Below are 20,807 nucleotides of genomic sequence, written 5' to 3' on the forward strand. Positions count from 1 at the left end.
GCCTTACTATACATGGTGGTTTTTTTCGGTTAAAAACGCCTTACTATACATGGTCGTTTTTTTCGGTCAAAAAGCCTTACTATACATGGTGGGTTTTTTTCGGCTAAAAATGCCTTACTATACATGGACGTTTTTTTCGGGTCAAAAACGCCTTACTATACATGGTCGTTTTTTTCGGCTAAAAACGCCTTACTATACATGGTCGTTTTTTTCGGCTAAAAACGCCTTACTATACATGGTCGTTTTTTTCGGGTCAAAAAGCCTTACTATACATGGTGGTTTTTTTTCGGCTAAAAATGCCTTACTATACATGGACGTTTTTTTCGGGTCAAAAACGCCTTACTATACATGGTCGTTTTTTTCAGCTAAAAACGCCTTACTATACATGATCGTTTTTTTCGGTCGAAAAAAGCCTTACTATACATGGTCGTTTTTTTCGGCTAAAAATGCCTTACTATACATGGTGGTTTTTTTCGGGTCAAGAACGCCTTACTATACATGGTCGTTTTTTTGGGGGCTAAAAACGCCTTACTATACATGGTTGTTTTTTTTCGCGTCAAAAACGCCTTACTATACATGGACGTTTTTTTCGGGTCAAAAACGCCTTACTATACATGGTCGTTTTTTTCGGCTAAAAACGCCTTACTATACATGGTCGTTTTTTTCGGCTAAAAACGTTTTACTATACATGGTCGTTTTTTTTCGGCTAAAAAAAGCCTTACTATACATGGTCGTTTTTTTGGGGTCAAAAACGCCTTCCTATGGGGTTCCAGCTTGAAAGTAGGATTTCAAAGTAGGGTTACTTCAGGTGACCATCGGTTCATTTCTCTTCATTAGTTTATTTAAAAAATGAAGACAGGCAGCGTTGAGTTGTTCTAGTCTTTATATACATGATGGTTAGTCATCCGTTACAGTACAGGTATTATATTTACTTTATGCATTCATGTATGTGTGCCTGTATCATATTTATATACATACACATACTAGAGGAGCACACATCATACACGTACAAATTATTTCTTGTAAGTACTTTCTTTCAACGTAAACTGCACATGGTCACGAGGGGGTTCGTCTTCCACGTATTGTCCACAGACGAGCCCCCTGGAGAACTTTTTTTTTGTCCCTTCCCCAACACATTATTGCTTACAGAAAGAGAGAGAGAGAGAGAAATAGAGAGATTGAGAGAAGAAAAAAAAGCTTTTGTGTACGCAGACACAATGCACATTTAGGAAAGGCAAATAAAATGATGGACCGATGAGTGGGCTAACTCCATTTTGGGATGACGAGAGCAAAGGCCTCTCTTTCAGATCAGTTCCATTTTTGACATATACGGGGCAGACCATTGTTGTACTCAGCACTTTAACTGATACATCAGTTGATCCCATGAAAACAAGTTTCACCATTTGCAAACAAATTGAACAAAAAATGAGGTAAGCACATTTGGACATAGACCGCTCTTGCAGCAAATGTTTGTTTTGTTGTGACATTTTCTTTCAGGCAACCAGGACGACACTGAAATGGGATCCGAACGAATAAAATTAAAGATGTCGGTTGCACCGAAGTTGGTCCAAAAATCGGAGGAAAATCACGATTGCTCTCAAAACAAATACTCAGTAATAATTGCCATTAGCTCCAGCAGATGGTGCTGTTGTGATAAAAAAAACAAGCCTGAAAATCACACCATTTTGTTCCCAAATTCAAATTAAGCAATCTCCTCCTATAATTTTGCCACGTTTTCCTGCCGCTTCTCTTGAACGAGTCTTTTCCAGCCGGAGAGAGGGGTAAGATGTTAGAGAAGTGGCAGTAAGACAGGCCAAAATCCTGAAGTGAGGGGTTGATCGTGCCATTACCAGGTTTCAGCAGAGACTGGAGAGTCATAGAAAGGCAGACAAGTGGCAAGGCCCGATCTCAGCACGTTTTTGTGAGTGGCCTCTACTGTAACCTGATTGGCAAAATGTGGCGTAAGGCGGATACAATAAAGCTGGTGATCACAACGAGCTAGCTATTTGTTGTCGTTGTTCTGTGCATTAAATGTGGCTGCACTAAACGCCGACAGTCTTCGGAAGGCGGAATCTTCACTGATTTGACTTTCTGTACTGTACGTCTTTACAGGAAGAGACAAACTTACGATACTACCCTCCGAAAGGTGGAAAATTTATGGATCACTTCATCAACGAAGCAAGCGCTACACTACGTCGTATTCCTAACCTTAGGCTATGTATGAAGTCAAATAAGCATCTTACGAAGAAAAAAAAAATACGCCTAATACAAAGTCCATCATCGTTCATTAAATTCAGTTGCAGTAGGAATTTAGAACGCAATGAACTTGAATTAGCGCTAATTTGGCATAAGGCTGTCGTGTAACATGAAGAAAGTGTCCGCTTTTGAATCTATGCGGAGGATCACATGCGCTTTGTTCTTTGTTTTGTGGAGCTGCGGATCACGCTGCAATCGACGTTAGGGCTGGTTTAGCATCGCAGAGAACATATTAATACCGTCGTTTTATGTACAGACCAAAAATAAAACTGTTGTGCTAGCTAGCTTAGGATCGTTAGAAACAAACCCCCCCCCCAAAAAGAGGCTTGTCCGTTGCCAGTCATAGAGCACGTTTAAGTCAACATCTCCAGGTATCATCCAAAACCAAAATAAAATACACTTGGACCACTTGGCATCTCCAGCTAATTGGCTAGCCGCTTTCCAGTTGTTCTGCTAGCTTAAGACAACTTCATCATCGGAAAATAAACAATATCGGACCACTTTGTTGACATTTGAATTGCGATTATCTTATTGCGCCTCTTGAATAAGACAATTGTTCATGCTAACACGGGAAACAAACAAAAAGAACTCTTATGACCGTTTCTTTTTAAATTGCTCTACCTCCAGCAAGCTGGCTAAGTTGCTAGCTGGCTAGCAGGTTTCCGGTTTGTATGCTAGCTTCAGACAACTTTTCATGGTATTATTAGAAACGAAAAATATGAACCTGGACTATTTTGCTCACATTAAAATTGCTATACAGCTATGTCGTTAGTGAGCTGGCTATTTGGTAGGCGGTCACCATGCTAGTTGAAGACAACTTTTCTGGGGAAGTGGCACCAATACAATACCAAAGACGATCCGGACTCGACGGTGCTGTATTTGTAAGTTTTCGGGCGAAGAAGGCTTCGTGTTCTGTAGCCGTCAAAGTGCCTGCGCTGTGTTACGCTGCCGAGGGAACACATACCTAAATTGCCCTTTGTCCTCGCTCAAAAACCCATTAACGCAGGGGGGCCAAATCCACATCGGGGAAAGCATGATACAGCGTCTAATCAAGTAAGGACTAATCTCTAGTAATCCGTCCTTTAAGTGCTCCGATCTGTAGACAAGCCGCCGGCGGATAACGGACCGGGTCAACGGCGGAACGACAGAGGGGTCAGCGGTCTCTGCAGCGCCTAGGTCGGTTTGAGGTCGGATGAAGTCCCGGAAACTAGTTTCACGTCGCAACATGCTAAACGGGAAACACTCAAGCCCCCCCCCCACCCACCACCGCTGTAAGGATATTTATGAATTGATGGTTAAGATGGCGACTGTGAAAAACAGAACCATCAATGTGAACATTTTGTAGCTTTACGATGATGTGGTATACTTTGGAGCGCAGCTTATGTTTGGCGGGCTGGCTGATATTTACTTTTTTTTTTTTTAATTAGCTCCACCCCCCCACCGGACAGACACAACCAGTCAATCGTCACGTTTACGAACGCAGGAGCCACAACTATCTAAAGTATCCAGAAAGAAACCGAACAAAAACTGCGTTGGATAGGAGGAAGTGACCCGGGAAGGTGGCGGTTCCGCGCCGAGGCGTCAGATGGCGGCGGCGCGGGGAAGCCGGGGCACGGCCGCGCCGGGCTTCCAGATGCCGTAAAGGGGCATCGAAGCCGGCGGCTCGGCAAATCTACGGCGCCACCTGAGGTCGCCGCATCTGCGGCTGGGCCCGGGCACCCGGCCGAACGGCGAGGCGGTCCGGGCCCCCGGCGGGTCCGTGAAAGTGAGGCGGGACCTGCTCCTCAGCGGGCGTTTCTCCAGGAAGCGCCAGCGGCGGAGGGAAGGGATGCGGCCCCCCAGCGCGGGCCCCATGAGGCCCAGGCTGGTTCTGTCCGTGAAGGAGTCCGTGCGGTCTTCGTAGCCCAGGTCGGCGGGGGCCGAGCACTGCTGCAGGGGCCACCCGCCGCGGCTTTTCCCCTCGTTGTCCGCCGCGCTGCCCCCCTCGCCGCCTCGCTCCGCCCTGGCCGCCTCCTCCTCCTCTTCCTCCTCCTCCTTTTCCTCTCCTTCTTCAGGTTGCTCCTCCGCCTCGGCGGCGGGCTCCTCTTCCGGCCGGGCCTCGGCGGCGCCCTCGTCCTCATCCTCCTCGGCGCCGGCGGTTGCCGGCGGGGTGCGCGGATCTCGCAGGAAAACGGCGATGACGGTGATGTTGTCGCTGGAGCCGGCGTCGCGGGCCGAGGCCACTAGCTTGTGCGCTACCATGGCGGTGTCGCCGGCGTTCTCCTGGAGGTGGTCGCTCACCACTCGCACCGCCTCGTCCGGACTCACCGTGTCCCAGAAGCCGTCGCAGGCCAGGAGCAGGTAGTCCTCGGAGCCGTCCAGCGGGAAGGCGGCGTGGTCGGCGTCCCCGCAGATGTAGGGCTTGTGCTCCGAGTCGCCTGGCGAGGGAAACCCGACGCCGGTGAGACTTTCAAATCCCGTTTGAGCGCCGGCGCCGGACAGACGAGCTTACCGATGGCTCTGGATACCGACAGACTGCCGTTCACCCTCCACGTCCCGAACCAGATCACGCAGCCTCCCAGGGCTTCGATCCTTTGCTTCTCATCCTGCGGCCATTTGGAGAAACAAAGTCAAACGGGGGCGGGGGGTTCGGTTTTTATACCGCGACATCGCCAATCATTCCCGCTACCTCTCTGTCGGGTTTGTGCGGTTTCATCAACTCCACCACTTCTCCCCGGCGGACCAGGATAACCTGCGAGTCTCCCAGCCAGGCGACGTGCAACGTCCGGCCGCGCAGGAACGTCACCACGCCCGTCGTGCCGCAGCGCAGGTTCTGCCGGAATCAGCGCGCAGGGTTTTCAAGTTCATTCGCTGGTTTTCGAGGCGAGAGAGAGAGAGAAAACAAAAACTGCGTGGCGGCGGACGGTTACCTCCCGCGAGGCTTTCCTGACAAAGTGCTCGTCGGTGATTTTGAAGGCGCGGCGGAGGGCCTCGCCGGGGTCTTGGCTTAGAGAGTCCTGGCGAGCCAGGTTGACGTGGAGATGGTTGGCGGCGTAAATGGCGGCGTCCACGCCGCCGTGTCCGTCAAACACGGCGAAGAACGCTTGTTCTTCTTGATCCTGAAGACACCAAAGACGGCGTTCACGAAGGGAAAGCGGCTTCGATGGGGCAACGTGAAATTTAGTCAACGTGTCGATTGGGGATGGAGCCACAATAAGGCCCGAAAACACACATGAAGTCGGCCATTTTGGATCAGAGCGGCCATTTCAGAGTCATTTTGGTGTGGGTCTCTCAGGCTAGATTTACTTTATGAACATGAAATTCTGTCGCTCTGGTTTTGGCAGAGACGTTTCTTGGAGTCCTCGAGATCTCGCCCAACCGCATCTAAATGTGAATCCTGAATGCGAGTAACTTAAGTTCATCTTATGAAGGTGAAGTGAACACTCATAGGTAACCCCCCCTCCTGGCATAAGTCCTTTCCCCATCCCTTACGTAACCGAAAGCATGAGTCACTCGCTTTGATAAACCTTCCCAGTTCAAAGACCTTAAACCTTGAGAAAAAAATAGTAAAGAAAGCTTTTAAGGCAAGCGGCCAAACGAGGCACTTAAGGGGGCGGGGTGGGGGTTTTGGGGGGGTCTGTGGCTGCGCTTACCTGAATGTTGAAAAGTGTGTTGAAGTCGGGGATGATGAGGTGCCTGTCCTCCATCTTGCGCCGCATGTTCTTGATGGCGTGGATGGACGTCTCGTAGTAGGGCTGCGGGCGGCGGCGGTAAGGCAGCTCCTTGGTCCACGCGCCGCACGTCTCAAAGAGTCGTTTGAAGATGAGCCGCGCCAACTTGACCGCCTCGATCTCTGCAAACGGCCAAAGGGGATCCCGCCTGAGCCAAACGCCGCAATTGTCCCGATCGAAATTGCCCCTTTTCTCCAAACCGAAGACATGACACACGTTTGCTCTTTCTGCATTTCGGTTCCATAGTATTGCAGTTCAACTTTTGAAGAAAAACAAAATCTCACAGAAATGCTACAAAACATCAGAAAGCAGACTTCAAAAAAGTGTCCATCACACTTCCCTGGTAGCCAATTTAGAAAAGTCCCCGTTTCCAAAGCAAGTGCGTGACACACTTGTGAACGTCAAAACCCCGGCGGGAGCTGCTTTACTTTTTCCGAGAGGCTGATTAGAGAAGTTCGTAGTTAAGCGAGAGAGAGAGAGAGAGAGGGCAAGAGCGAAACGGTCAACCTCTTTTAAAATTTGAACTTGGAAGGCAAATATTTTGTATGCGAGCCAAATCTCTCACCAAAAGTAATGGCCCGGTGTGCCTCAGAGCTCAATCTTAGAGCCATTCTTGTTCAATTACAAGCACACGCGCTCGGACTCACGGGGTAAGGGTCCGACTCCGTCTTCCACGCTCTTGATGAGGTGATGGATGGTCAGGTCGCTCTGTAGGATGCTGTCCGACGTCGCCCTGGCCAAGGCTGCCGCCAGCGAGCACGGGCAGTTACTGTGAATTTTGGAACGAGAGCAAGACCGCACAGTTGAAATTTTGCGATATATATTCGGGGATGGCGGCCCGGTAGTCCAGTGGTTAGCACGTTGGCTTCACAGTGTGGAGGTACCGGGTTCGATTCCAGCTCCGGCCTCCCTGTGTGGAGTTTGCATGTTCTCCCCGGGCCTGCGTGGGTTTTCTCCGGGTGCTCCGGTTTCCTCCCACATTCCAAAAACATGCGTGGCAGGCTGATTGAACACTCTAAATTGTCCCTAGGTGTGAGTGTGAGTGGTTGTTTGTGTTTGTGTGCCCTGTGATTGGCTGGCAACCGATTCAGGGTGTCCCCTGCCTACTGCCCGGAGACAGCTGGGATAGGCTCCAGCACCCCCCGCGACCCTTGTGAGGATCAAGCGGTTCGGAAGATGAATGAATGAATGAATGAATATTCGGGGATGGGCAGCGCGGAATGCGGGAGGTTGTCAGGTTGAATGCAAACATGCAGGTGACCACCTCAGGTAACCCCCCCCCCCTTAAAAAAAAAGTGCATCACTGTACATGTTTGTCATTGTAAATCACAATAATAAAATTAAAAATAAAGTCTAAAGTTAGAACTGACGACATTTTGGGGAGAATTTGCGGAGTTCTTACAGGAAAGCGGGTCATCTGGTGGAACTCAAAACCGAACAAGCACCTTGAAGGAAGTCACACTAGAGGAAAGTCAAGATGGGAGTATGGGGGGGGGTCTCTTCCAGCATTGTCTCCATTCATAGAACCCCCCCCCCCCCGCCCCTACTCGACCGAGGGAGCGGATGCCGAGGCGAGGAGCTCCGATTGGCACGCGGTGGTCCCCGAGGAGACAAAGGCGGCGCACCAATGAGAGCTCGGCCGAGCTGGCGCATCACGGTCGAGTCATGTGGCGCGTAGGAGGATTAGAAGAAGCGGCTTAATCTCACGAGCCCCCCCCCCCCCGAGCGCACACCGAAAACCAGATGCGCATCTCGACGTGGGAAGAAATGTGAACGCGGGGAAAACATACCCTCTGCTTAGAAGAGTAAATAAGAGCGCTGACATGAAAGGCAAACATTGGATTAAATAGCAGAGGGAAGCAAGTGGGGGGGGGGGGGGGCTGTTTGCGTCTCATTATCAAGCGTGACCAAGATGGCAGACGGACACGAGAGCGCTGTTAGCATATTACATTGAGTGAAGCTAGCACATGGAGTTGACAGATGCTAGCACAGTTAGCCCCTGAGATAACCCAGGCAGCTAGCAAAGATCGCACACTGACAAGTACATCGACATCGGCTTTTGGGCTACACGCCAAAATGAAAGCACAGCATTGCGGGATTCAAACTAGCAAGAAGAAAGGGCTCAAATGTCTGTCGCGTGAGCCACAGGCTAAATAAAGTGTGCCGACGTTTAATGAACGGTTTCTCTTCACGCGAGTTTACTGAAGTGATCAAAGTCTGCCAAGCATTTTCCCGGTTAGGGAAGTTAGCACGAGTTTACCGCGCTTGAGAAGTTAGCAAAATAAGTCAGAGGTTAACCACGGTAGCACATGGATTTACATGAGCTAGCATAGTTAGCGCGTGAGTTTTCTCGAGTAGTCTGGCAACGTGAGCACGTGGAGAAGTTGACCGAGGAATAGCCAAGTTTGAGAATGACCGAACACCGGCTACCAAAGTTAGCAAGCGCATTTAGCTCGGCTGGCATGGTTAGCACAGCGGTTTAACTAGTCTAGTAGCATTAGCATGTTTACCCTGGTTCCACACAGGATTTCTAATTTAAACAAGTCCACAATGTGTCCAAATATATGCTTAATATTTTTATTTCAGTCTCTTTTTTTCAAAATTGCACGCAGGGCTGCGTCAAATGTCGCCATTCATACGTTCCCAGCGCCGCTTTTGAAGAACCTCGTCATTCCCTCACTGATTAAACTTCCAGCACTCCTGTGATGCTTTGTGCCGCATTCAGGAGGCTGCAAGTACGTGTTCGCCGATGACTCACGGATGCGGTGGTCGTGTTTTTGTTTTTTTTGTTTTTTTGCTTGATTTTACCCTGCAACGGAGCATCAAGGTTGTTGCCACGGCAACAGAGCCAATTGACAGACGGTCACCCATGTCGGCCATCCTCATAACACCAGGCCGGCGTTGTTTTTCTTCTTCATGAGCTAAAAGCGTCCCCCACCCCACCCCCACCCCACCCCTCCATCTCCCTTTCTCTCCAATCAATCAAAAGGCGAATTTTGAAAAGAAAAACAAAGAGCCGTTTGTTGTTTGCGTGCGTGGGGCAGACGCCGGGTTGAGAGAACACGCTATTCTCAAATGGGGGGGTGGGGAGGGCGGGTTACATAATTCGCAGAGGGCCAGTTCATCTTTTGCAAGAGCGACTCCTTAAAGACGGCTGTTGGAGGAATTCATTCGTACATGCGCACAGAAGCCACGCGCTGCTTTGGAATCTCGCAAGGGAGATGCGGCAAGTGTGGGCCACAACATTAGGCACCCCCCACCCCCACCCCCCCTCACATGGCTCGACTTGACCAAACGCCAAAAGGAGAGATGGCTTTACGGAAAGGATGTCTGCACCGCAGCACCATCGAGAACACACACAACTCAAACTACTTCCTGCTTTTCTTTTTCTACAGCCAATCAGAAGCCATCAACGTAAAATCATGTCTAAGCAATTACTCAACAGAATGTCATTTGGGTATTGATAAGAACAATACGACATACGCGTTACACAATGCAAGAGCTGTATCGTCAATTTTCGTCTGTGTGTGTGTGTGTGTGTGTGTGTGTGTGTGTGTTTGTATGACTATTATTGTGAGGACCACTGTGATTATAAGACCAACGTAGTGAGGACATTTTTGACAAGTGAGGACATTTAAGCCAGTCCTCACAAGTTTTTCATTCTAAAGTGTGTGTGTGTGTGCGCGCGTGTGTGTGTGTGTGTATATGGATGTCTTGAGGTGCATACAAGAGAGAGAGAGAGAGTGAGCGAGAAAGTCCATTTCCAAGAGCGAAAGTGACTCATTTATCATTGATGCTACCTTGTGCTATTTAGTGACGTAACGCAGCCCAGTCGACAAGGCGGCCATTCCAAGCATCTTGCGGCTGGGCGAGAGGCACGCAGCACAAGGGGGGGGCCCATCGTCAACCGTCGCCCGCCTCGGACAATCATCGGAAAACGCTCAAGAACGTCACTCTTGTGTGATCACAAGCGTAGACCACCGGCAGATCTGCGACTGAACGAAAAATGTTTTTCTTTGGCACAATAAGTTAGCCACTTATACGAAGCGGAAGCACGTTACGTCATCCCGGCGGCACTTGGGTCGAGTGGGGGGGGGGGGGGGGGCTCAGAATAGCTCCCATCAAGCCCGCCGCTTAAACGGCGCCTCTTTAGTCCTCCGCACAACATATCATTTTGCTCGTTTTTTTGTTTTTGCTGTTTTATGGCCACATGCGCCCCAAATATGTTCAGTTCTGGGGGTGGGGGGGGCACTTCCTTATTGGACTTCAGCAGATCTTTCAAGTCTTGACAATGAACTTGACTTAGAGGGGGTGGGTGTCATCTAATTTTCTACTTTAATACTCTACATGTGAATGCCAATACATGTACTTGATCAGTACAGGGAAAAGTTGTTCGAGGGAGGGAGGGAGTGCACCCCCCCCCCACACCACCACCACTGCTCAGCCGCTTCAAGGGCAAAACGGAAGGATTGCAGGCTCGTGTTGAAGACACGCAGGGGTTGCTTTGCATTCATGCCACCTGCCAGCCACGTCGAGCATGACTCACCATTTGAATTATGACCGTTTTGAGTGCAGTGCGGTGCGGGGGTTGGCGTGGGGGGGGGGGGGGGGGGCGAGCTGGCTCTTAAGCGTGGGCCGTCCCAGCAGCTGGAAGAAAAGGAGGACACTGCACACTTTTTTTTTTTTTTTAAATGAAGGTCACCGTGTTGCCAAAAATGGGGCCGACTCTCCAGAGTGGGAATTAATGAAGGCGCCGCCTTTAGAAACGCCGCGTGAGTCACGGCTGGAAAAGACCACTTAGCGTTCATCCCACTTAGCGCCCGAGCAATCCAACATGGAGTTTCATTTCGAGTATGTCAACCGTTTTGGTAGATTGATACTTTTTTTAAAAAAAAAGGAATTTCATGCAGTGATGGCAATGGCCAGTGATGAAAAAAGCGGAAAGGGGCGTGGCCTGGACGGGGCGACCAATCGCATCAAGTAAGACATCATACATGTCCAATCGCAGGGCTGTTTACAATCGGAAGATGGAAAGACTTATCGGGAGAGCTCGTGAAAACTCGACGATAAGGTACCTGAACCCCCCCACCCCCTAAAATCTTCCCAACGGATTTAGACGAGTCACAAAAATGATCAATTTAAGAAATAAAACGGCGGATTTCCACAAATCCGCGGAAAATTGCCATCCCTGTTCATGTCGAAACAATGAGAGAGAGGGAGAGAGAGAGAGAGAGAGAGAGAGCGCACTTGCATGGAAGCCGCCCCCACCAAAACAGCAAAGCATGAATCTCATTTTCACCCACGAAGGCAGCACTTCATCACCGGGCCATGGAATGAATCTCACTGGTCAGTAAGTCAAGTGGCTGCGGGCACGCGCGGCACGCAAAAGGGGGCACGTCACTAAAGACAAAAACTGAGGAAAATGAAGTCGGCGATGGAATCTCCGTCCCGAATAAGAGCCAAGGAAAAGGCAGGAAAAGGAAAGGGGGGGGGGGGGGCTTCAGTTTAGGTTTTTGGTTTTTTTGGGGGGGCAAAAAGTTGCTCCAGAAAGGCCCACAGCCGCCTGGGAGCAGATACGCTCTCTCGGGGATCAAATCTCCCGGCCTCTTAGCGCTCTGATTAAAAAGTGAAAAGCCAGCAGACAGACACACACGCAGATGGCATTGTGAAGGGGGGGGGGGGGGGGGTGATTGAGTCCTCACATTCCAAGTACGGCAATGTACTGCTGGTTTATGCGCAGACTAGGGAAAGAAGTGTAAACAGACGCTTTTTTTGTTTTTGTTGATGTGCTACTTAGGTATGCGTGAACCGAGTTTAGTTTAAAAACAAAAATAATCAACTTTTTTCCCCACCAAAAAAGGTGCCACAAGACGATGGCAGAGCATTACCGATGTCTCAACGAAACATAAAAAACAAGATGCTACCAGATGGCACAAAAGAAAAAAAAGGAGTTAATCTGCAAATTAATTAATTAGTTAATTATGCAAATTGAGGAATGCCGAAGCGTGAATTTGCAGTTTGTAAAGAAAGAATTTTTGAATTTGAATTAGCTTCTCTGCAGAAACACAGCAAAGCCCACAAGGAAAAGAAAAAACAAAAAAAACAAAGAGCAAAACTCTTTTGAATTACGTCTCGGTGAAAAACGAAATCCGGGACTTTATTTGAAGGCCACATGGAGGGGGGGGGGGGTCGAGTCTGAAACGAGTTCATCTCGAGAAGGGGGTCACTTCTTTGCCATACACGCGAGATGCTCCGCTTCGCTCTTCAAATCCCGCTTGAATAAAAACAACAACAACAACAAAACCTTTGCTCATTGTCCAAACAGCCTCCGGAGCAAATAGATCAGGTAGACATCAATACTTGGCGCGAGAGCGTCCGAGCGCCCGAGGAAATCCTCACTAAGCGAGCCCGTCGGCGCTTCCACCACGAAAGCCACTTCGCAACAGTCTTTAAACGATGGGACAAAAAAAAAGTTTAAAAAAAAGTCAACTCCGCTAGCTTAATGCTAGCGCACAATGCGAAACGCCATAGACGGGCTAACGAAGAGCATCTACGCCGGCACTGTGTGGCAGCATCCGATGCTTGGAACATATCCTCTTGCCATAACCAGAGATTGACTTTGGAAGCTAACCGGAGCGATTTCCACGCAGTTGCGTCAACGTCACACCCATCAGCCAGCCTCCGCATCCATTGAACCGCTGAACTCTCCTCTCGCAGAACTCTATTATTAGCCGTTCAGCCCGGAGACAAACTAATGACGCGTCGGATGAATCAGCAGACCCGCTGCCGGCGGACTCGCGGCGCTAGCCGTCAGACGTCCACGTAGGCCGGTTGCGTTTTCACGCTAAAGAGTCACCGGGGAACAGCAACAAAGCGGGGGGGGGGCGGAGGGAAAACAACCGAGACGGGCTGCTCGACTCAAACGGATTTTGTCGTTGGCGATGGAGAAGTTAGAAAAGAAAAAGCGGAAACAAGACTAGCCGAGCTAAAAAAAAATGCAGAAGCACAGAATGTGCAACTCACGACTCGCGGCTAAGTTTACATCCAAGGCCATTAGCGAGGCGCTCGGCTGACCTATAATTGTTCTTCCCGAGAGGGCGGCCGCGCTGTTGCCGTGGCAACTATCGACGGCGATGCAAGGTTGAGTCAAAGCGGACGCGTCGGCATGCGCGTTGTTTGGCGGCTTCCTCCCGGCACGCCGCCGACGGACGTGTTGACGGACTCGAGTGTTTTTTTGGCACTTTGGAAAGGATTTGGAGAGCTAAACGAGGACCCCCCCCCCCAAACAGCCCCCCCGTCAAGTGTGCTTTTGAAAATCATTTCTCAGATGCCCATCACCGGCAATGTTTTTCCACCTTTGTTTGCCCCCCCACCCCCACTTCCTCCTGCCCGGATTGACTTGAAAGCGCGAGTGGGGGATGGCAAGAGAAGTGGCAGCAAAACAGGCCAAAAAGTATGCAGTTCATCCGCAACACTATTTGTGATGCACGACCCGCAGAAGCGGGAACAGGAAGTCGACCCGGCCGCCGTGCCGTGGTCCCAAACGAGCCCGGGGCTGTCGTCGCTTCGACGGAGGAAGCGAAGAAGGCGGAGTCGCGCTTTGGGGTTCGACACAATAAGAACGCGGCGGCGCTGGTCAGGAAGGAAACGGCCCGCCTGCCTTCAACGTCTCTTCCGCGCAATGTCGAAGCCAAACGCTAACGTTGATAGCCTTGACGGGAGAGGAAAAAAAAGGATGTTACAGCGGATTAGGAGATGCTGTGCTAGCGGTTAGCATGCGTGCCGTTCTGGGCTCGAAGCTCAAATCGCCGGCTGTCGTTTTGGTAGCGGATGGAATTAAAAATCAGCAGTTGAGTTCAATAAAATGCGGGAAATGACGCTTGCAACTCTTGTTTTTTTTTCAAATGTAGAAACGGAGGTCTTCCTAGCGTGACAGAGCAGATACAGACGCCACTCACGCGGACAACTTCGGATGAACTCAAACAGCCTGCGCCGGATGCGTCCAATTTGCTCCGACACCCTCTACACAACACCCGAGACTGCCAAACTCCAAATCGTTGGAACAGACAATTTCGCACGTCCGTCCGTCCGACTGACTGCGGTGTCAATTCTCTCAACTCAGCTCTCATCAACGACTCTCACAGATTCCTCGCTGGTTTCTTCACGACCAGCAGGTTAGCTTTCAGTTCGGAGTGTGCGTCCCGTGATCTACTAGCGCCAAGTCCCCGGGGCTGATTACACTTTCTCTGGCCAAAACCTCAACTGGCATCGACTCCATCTTAGGTGCGACTCTAATGAGGACAATTGCCATCGAAAAAAAAATCAATGGATGGATGTTGCAAAGCACCCACTCGTCCCCCTTTCATTATTAACCCCTGACGCACATGCTCTGCAACACCGCTGGAGTACCCCAGAGCACCTCCACATGCCCACGAGGTGTTTAAAAGAGGGGCGGACACGAGTGCGGTGCGGGTGCCCTAGATGAGTGCTTGCCTTGCCAGCACACTTCTACACCGGCACCTAATTTGGATTCGAAACGAGGCCAACATCTCATTTTCTCACTTTTTTTTTTTTTGCACTGCCATTTTTTGCCAAGTGTGCGCGCGCACACACGCACGCGCAGTTTAATCCAGTTTGAACTGCACAGTGCATTATGTAAGAAGTGCATCAAGAATGCATCTTGTGTTGAGTTTTTCCTGTGTGGAATTTGCCAAATAACAGAAACGACGGGGTTATTTATAGCCTCTAAGATGATGGTCTTCCTCCCCCACCCCCACCCCCCTTCTCCTGTGCAATGACGTCGGCATGTTACGCAAAACCGGGGGTTCACCGTTGGGTTCCCCCCCCCCCCCCCCCCCTCAATTGGCTCTGCAGCACGGCTGAGAATAAAGTGAGCGACTGAACGAATATTTTCTAAATTTAAAAAAAAAAAACATTATGCAACTTTTGGGGGGAGGGGACACACCCAGCGCGGTTGGGAGGTTAGCGGGCATGTGAACTACACCAAGCCCGGGTCGCCCCCGGCCCCTTTTCCTCGGCTTCACCCTTAAAAAACGATCAACATGCACGTATATCAAGCAGAAAAGTGTCCACTTACTATTTGTAGAGGTGCTGCAGACACAAATCGAGGCATTCCCCCTCCACCTCGTCCTCGCACACCAAGTCGGTCAAGGGGCGGCAGGGCAGCGGGTCGCTGTCCTGCAGAGGAGGGCTCATCTCCCGGAGGAAGAGTTCCAGGAACCGTCGGAAGGTTTTCTCCTCTGCTGCACAGCCGGCCATCATTGCTCATTCCTGGACACGCTCGCACTCGCAGCTCCGCCCGTCGCTTCGCTTCGCTCGGCTGGAAACACAAGGCGGCAATACGCTGGCCCGAAGTCGACACTGCTATTTTGTTTTTCGGGGCGGGGGGGGGCGAGCTTCCGCGCTAGCTGGCGCCCGATGGCGGAGGGTATACTACCGGCGTGCGGAGCGACGAGACAAGGGAGGCGTTAGCGAACAGATTTGGCGAAGTGTCGGACTGGCCCCATTCACCAACCGAGTGGGAGCGCGCCCCGCTTGCTGGGATTTCGTCGGATCGGAAGGACGTGACGTCACGGGTGACGTTATCGCGTAAAATGTGCGAGAACGCGCACGCACATTTGCCATTCTTGGTACAGTATTATTATTTTTAGTAATGTCCACGGACGCAGAGAATACAACAAGCAATACATTTCTGGTTAAAAAATAGTCATGGTAATAATAATAATCTGGTCCAGAAAGAAAGAAATGTAAAAAATACATACGAACATTTATCAGTTTTATTTTGTTTTGTCTCAAAAATAAGGACACTCCAATCTCCGTGGTTGCTGATGACATACTATTAGCGAAAACATTTGATGACATTACCGTCGTCGTAGTCGAAACATGTTACATAAACCGTGTAGTTAATTGACGCGTCTAGGAACCGTGTTCGACTTTGTCTCCTTTGTATCCAGTCGGACATTTTAGCTCTGGAACCCGGAAGTGGTGTCGGTGTGTGTCACTATTTTGATGCCCCCTCGCTGTTTTTGTTTTGGTTTCGGTCGGTCCAAAACAAAATGAAGGCGGGCAACACGGCAGCCGCCGTGAGCTTGGAGGCGCTCCTCCGCGCGGGCGTCTCGGAGGACGCCGATCACCGGGACGACGGCGTGTGCGTGGTCGGAATCTTCGGCAAAAGCAACATGCAGCTGGGAGCCCTCAAGGAGTCGCTCGTCAACATCCTGGCGGACAAACACGTCTTCTCCGCGTTCGGCGGAGCGGACGACGGGGGCAGCGGATGCGGCGGCATCCAGGCGCTGTACAACCCGGACAACCGCGTCTTGTATCTGCTGCTCACCTCCGTGTGCGACGGCCGTCAGCTGCTGCTGCGGGCTTGCCGATCCGCGAGCGCGGGCGGCGGCCACGCCGAAGCGCACGACTTCTGGAAGGGTCTGGAGCGCCAGCACTGCCTCGGCCTGCTCTACTTATTCTCCGTGTGTCACGTCCTGCTGCTCGTCCACCCCAACCACACGTTCGACGTCACCTACGACCGGCTCTTCCGAGCCCTGGACGCCCTGAGGCAGAAGGCGCTGCCCCTCCTCCGGGCCGCCGTCAAGGACTGCCCGGTGTCCAAGGAGTGGAAGGTCAACTGCAGGCCGTGCCCGCCTCGGCTCCTCTTCGTCTTCCAGATGAGCGGAACGCTCAAGGTCCATCCACACCACGCATGCCATTAAATGTTCAGCTCGTACATTACAAGATGGACTTTGTGTTTGCCTTTTTCTTGCCATAAAAGAAGAAAAAAAGCAGCTAACGTTTTTCGACGCGTTCCTCTCCAGGTGCCCAACGGCTCCGAGGCGAGCATCCACCCGGACAAGCCCAAAAAGCACTCGCCCCGGCGGCGCCTGCAACACGCCCTGGAGGACCAAATCTACCGCATCTTCCGCAAAAGTCGCGTGCTGACCAACCAGAGCGGCAACTGCCTGTTCACCGTGCCCGCCAACCAGGCCTTCGTCTACGTGCTGCCCGCCTCGGACGAGGACCCCGCCGGCGCCTTGCTGAGCCAGCTGCGCTCCAACTGCATCCTGTGCGAGCAGGACTCGGGCGCGCTGGTGTCGGGCCCTCGCCGCTACCAACAGACGCGGCGCTCGGCCCGGCAGGGCGCGGCGGAGCAGTCGGGCGCGGCGGGGGGCGCGGCGCCGGCCGACTGCAGCTTGAAGGAGTTTCTGTGGCAGCACGTGGAGCTGGTTCTGACCAAAAAGGGTTTCGACGACAGCGTGGGACGGAACCCGCAACCTTGCCACTTTGAGCTGCCATCCTACTCCAAGTGGGCACAGGTCAGATATAAACGTGCCCCCCCCCCCTGTTCCAAAAAAATGGATAAATCAGCTGGCCAAATAAATAGACCGGGCCAGACCAGAAACCTTTCCGACTCAATTGAAAATGTTTAACACTCCGAAACCGGCACAGGTGGCGCTAAAGCTCCACCGGGCGCTGGCGGGCGGCGACGATGACGACGGCGACGACGCGGCCGAGCTGGCGGCCAAGGTTCAGGTCCAGCTCAAGGTGCTGGACGGGTTTCTGGACGCCGACGCCAAGTTCTCGGAGAACCGCTGCCAGAAGGCGCTGCCTGTGGCCCACAGCGCCTACCAGGCCAACCTGCCGCACAACTACACCACGGCGGTGCACAAGAACCAGCTGGCGCAGGCGCTGCGCGTCTACAGTCAGCACGCGCGCGGCGTGGCCTTCCAGCGCTACGCCCTGCAGCTCCACGAGGACTGCTACAAGTTCTGGAGCAACGGGCACCAGCTGTGCGAGGAGCGCAGCCTCTCCGACCAGCACTGCGTTCACAAGTTTCACCTTCTGCCGCAACCGGGTAAGCCCAAGTGAGGGGGGGGGGCGGAGGGGGGGAGCTCTCTTCGCTTCAAGTTTGGGTCCAGATGCAACAGCAATTTTGAACTTTTGCCAGGAGAGCCAACCGACATGGATCACAACCCGCCCATTCTCAACCACAACAGCAGGGGGCGCTCCACCGGCTCCTGCAACTGCGGAAGGAAGCAGGCTCCCCGCGAGGACCCCTTTGACGTCCAGGCGGCAAACTTTGAGTTTTACCAGGTCTGGAGTGGCCAACGGAGATGTTTCCGATGAGAAAGTATCGTTGAAAACGTCTAATTATACGATAACATTTGGAAATTTACGCTTTTCGTCGATCAGTTCGTTAGACACGTCTGCAAATTTGGTTTTCATTTAGCGCTTTTAATTTTCAATGTGAATTTGAAAAGAGTAGAGAATGCATGTTTTTTTTTTTTTTTTTTTTGGGACGCAGAAACACAAATTGCCCCCCCCCGCCCGTTCTTGGTTGTGCAAATGGCTCTTACCTCCCATGGTTTTTTTGGTCGCGCAGGCCCTGGAGGAGAAATGCTGCGGGAAGCTGGAGCGGATCGACTTCCCGATCTTCCAGCCGAGCACCCCCGACCCGGCCCCCGCCAGCAACCGGGCGCAGCGTCCGCCGTGCGAGGCCGACGCCGATCGCCTGAAGGAGCCCGGCGCCGCCCACAGCCACACGCCCGGCGACACCAGCCTGAGCCTGGCGCTCAGCCTGGGCCAGTCCACCGACAGCTCAGGCCCTTACGCGGACTCGGCCTCCGCCGCCGGCGCCCCCCCGGACGGCCAAGTCCAGCAGAAGCGTCCCAGCCTGGCCGACCGCCAGCCCTCCACCGTGGAGTACCTCCCGGGAATGATGCACTCGGGCTGCCCCAAAGGCCTCCTGCCGAAATTCTCCAGCTGGTCGCTGGTCAAACTGGGGCCGGCCAAGTCGTACAACTGCCACAAGGGGCTGGAGCAGCCCGGCTTCCTCCCCGGCGCCTCCTTCCTGCTGCCGTGGGACTTGGTGATCCGCTCCCGCTGCGAGGACGACCCGGCCGAGCCTCTGGACGGGGGCGCGTCCTCCTGGCCGGCTCCCAACAAAATGCCGGCGGGAAAGCGGGGGGGCGCGGGCGGGCCCGGGCGCGGCCGGCGGCGGGACGACACGGCGAGGGCCTACGTGGGCTTCGAGTACGAGGACGGCCGGGGGCGGCGCTTCATCGGCTCGGGGCCCGACAAGATCGTCAAGGCGCTGGGACCGGCCGGCGCCAAGGAGCCCGCCGGCAGGGTGCTCAACGGCGACATGCCGCTGTACGTGCCGTCGCCCTCGCAGGGGCGGGGGGTCAAGCCGCACTTTGCTCAGCTGATGCGGCTTTTCGTCGTGGTGCCCGACGCTCCGCTGGAGGTCACCCTCAACCCGCAGGTAAACGGGTTGACTCCATCTTCAAGGGAGAAGCACAGAGAATACAATCAACCTCCAAACTTTGTAACATTTTTTTGGGGGGGGGGTGGCTCCTGAATAAAAAAAGCATCCCTACAATGTTTCTGTATGCATAAAAAGTGGACGTCCCTGAGCGCCAAATGACAAATTCTCCTGAATGTCTTTGGCAGGTGCAGCCCGGTCCGCCGCCCTGCCCCGTGTTCCACCCCGAGCAGACGGACGTGGTCTTGCCAGCCGACGGCCTTTGGGTGCTGCGCTTTCCGTACGCGTACGCCACCGAGATGGGACCCTGCTACCCCCCCAAGGAGAACCAGCCCCTCGCCCACTACAAAGTGCTGCGCGGAATCCTGCGAGCCGCCGCCAACGCGCAACCTCAAGAAGCCCTCCGCTAATGCGCAATGTCGCAAACGGCCGCGCGAGGGCGCCATTGCTATCAGTATTCCCCAATCGCCGACCGGAAATGCTTTTGAACGTTAACCGTTTCTTGATCGCCAATCAATCGGTTTCGAATGAACATGAACCGGGAATGTGTTTCGCCGAGACTTCTGTATATATTTATAACCTCGGCAAGTATCTGATTGTGACAGGGATCGCTTTAGAGTTGGAAATGACACACGGGAGTTAATTCAAACTTTTTTTTTTGGGAGGGTGGGGGGCTATTCCATGAAAAGTGGTTGCCATTTTGAAATGCACACTTCAAGATTAAATGCCAATAAATTGAGTTGAACTGTACTGCAGTGCTGCTGCTTTTTTATTTTTAATTAACTGCTTTGGAGTTTGCCTTCTGTTTTATGAATACCGGGAGGCTTCATAAGGAAGCGGACTATTTTATTTGAAAGTATGCAGAGTACAATGCCACCGTAGCTTTGATAAGCAACACGGAAACGGGGCAGTGTTAAGCCTTTGTGTGTACCACACACACACTCACACACACGTATATAACCTGAAGGAATGTAGCCAAGAACAAGGTGGTTAATAACTAAGCTCGCCATTCAAGGTCATCAAGTGGGACGACAGGAACACAAGTGACGTGAGATCAAGCGGTGCGTTTTGTTTTTCTCCACCTGGCGTTTGACAGTTAAAACACAATCTTTTTTTTTTAACTTTCTTCCCATAACAACTCATTTAAAATGCAATTTATATGAGCCCGGGCCAAACTGTCTCCATCATAAATGTTTTGACTGACCGTCAGGCAGTGTTGTAAGAAACATTTTAGCATGACTAACCACCAAAAAAGAGTTTTGAAAAAAAAAATCATTGCTAAAAGCTAAAACTCAACTTTAATACTGTAATAAAAGAAATGACTATTATAACAAATGTATTGAGACGCTGCGGAAATCTCCCTGAACATTCCTGTGTATCTTCCCTTTAAAAAAAAATCGCAAAAATAAATATATAAAGGATATCTTATCTTATCTCAATTACTTTTTTTTTTGCTGTCATCCTACAAACGTTTGAATGAACTTGTCAGTACTGTAAATGTGCGATTTCCCTCCAATATAAATCTCGCCAATAAATGACGATCCGAAACTGGTCTCAATATA

General features: G+C 51.8%; 2 protein-coding genes across 2 annotated transcripts; one reads left to right on the forward strand and one right to left on the reverse strand.

Moving 5' to 3' along the window:
• Positions 1-865: 865 nt before the first annotated feature.
• Positions 866-15,549, reverse strand: ppm1e (protein phosphatase, Mg2+/Mn2+ dependent, 1E). The gene is made up of 7 exons (XM_052046482.1): positions 15,064-15,549; positions 6,614-6,735; positions 5,889-6,088; positions 5,166-5,354; positions 4,925-5,068; positions 4,748-4,841; positions 866-4,673 (listed from the first exon to the last, which is right to left on the reverse strand). The coding sequence occupies exons 1-7, from the start codon at positions 15,246-15,248 to the stop codon at positions 3,838-3,840; spliced, it is 1,770 nt and encodes a 589-aa protein (XP_051902442.1). The 5' UTR covers positions 15,249-15,549; the 3' UTR covers positions 866-3,837.
• A 339-nt stretch (positions 15,550-15,888) lies between these two features.
• On the forward strand, positions 15,889-19,995 carry LOC127587993 (nonsense-mediated mRNA decay factor SMG8-like). The gene is made up of 6 exons (XM_052046477.1): positions 15,889-16,669; positions 16,799-17,296; positions 17,430-17,835; positions 17,929-18,074; positions 18,364-19,245; positions 19,434-19,995. Exons 1-6 carry the CDS (start codon positions 16,043-16,045, stop codon positions 19,653-19,655), a joined length of 2,781 nt encoding a protein of 926 aa, XP_051902437.1. The 5' UTR covers positions 15,889-16,042; the 3' UTR covers positions 19,656-19,995.
• Positions 19,996-20,807: the final 812 nt, after the last annotated feature.

This window comes from Hippocampus zosterae, chromosome 16 (assembly GCF_025434085.1).
Source record: "Hippocampus zosterae strain Florida chromosome 16, ASM2543408v3, whole genome shotgun sequence".
Lineage (NCBI taxonomy): Eukaryota > Metazoa > Chordata > Actinopteri > Syngnathiformes > Syngnathidae > Hippocampus > Hippocampus zosterae.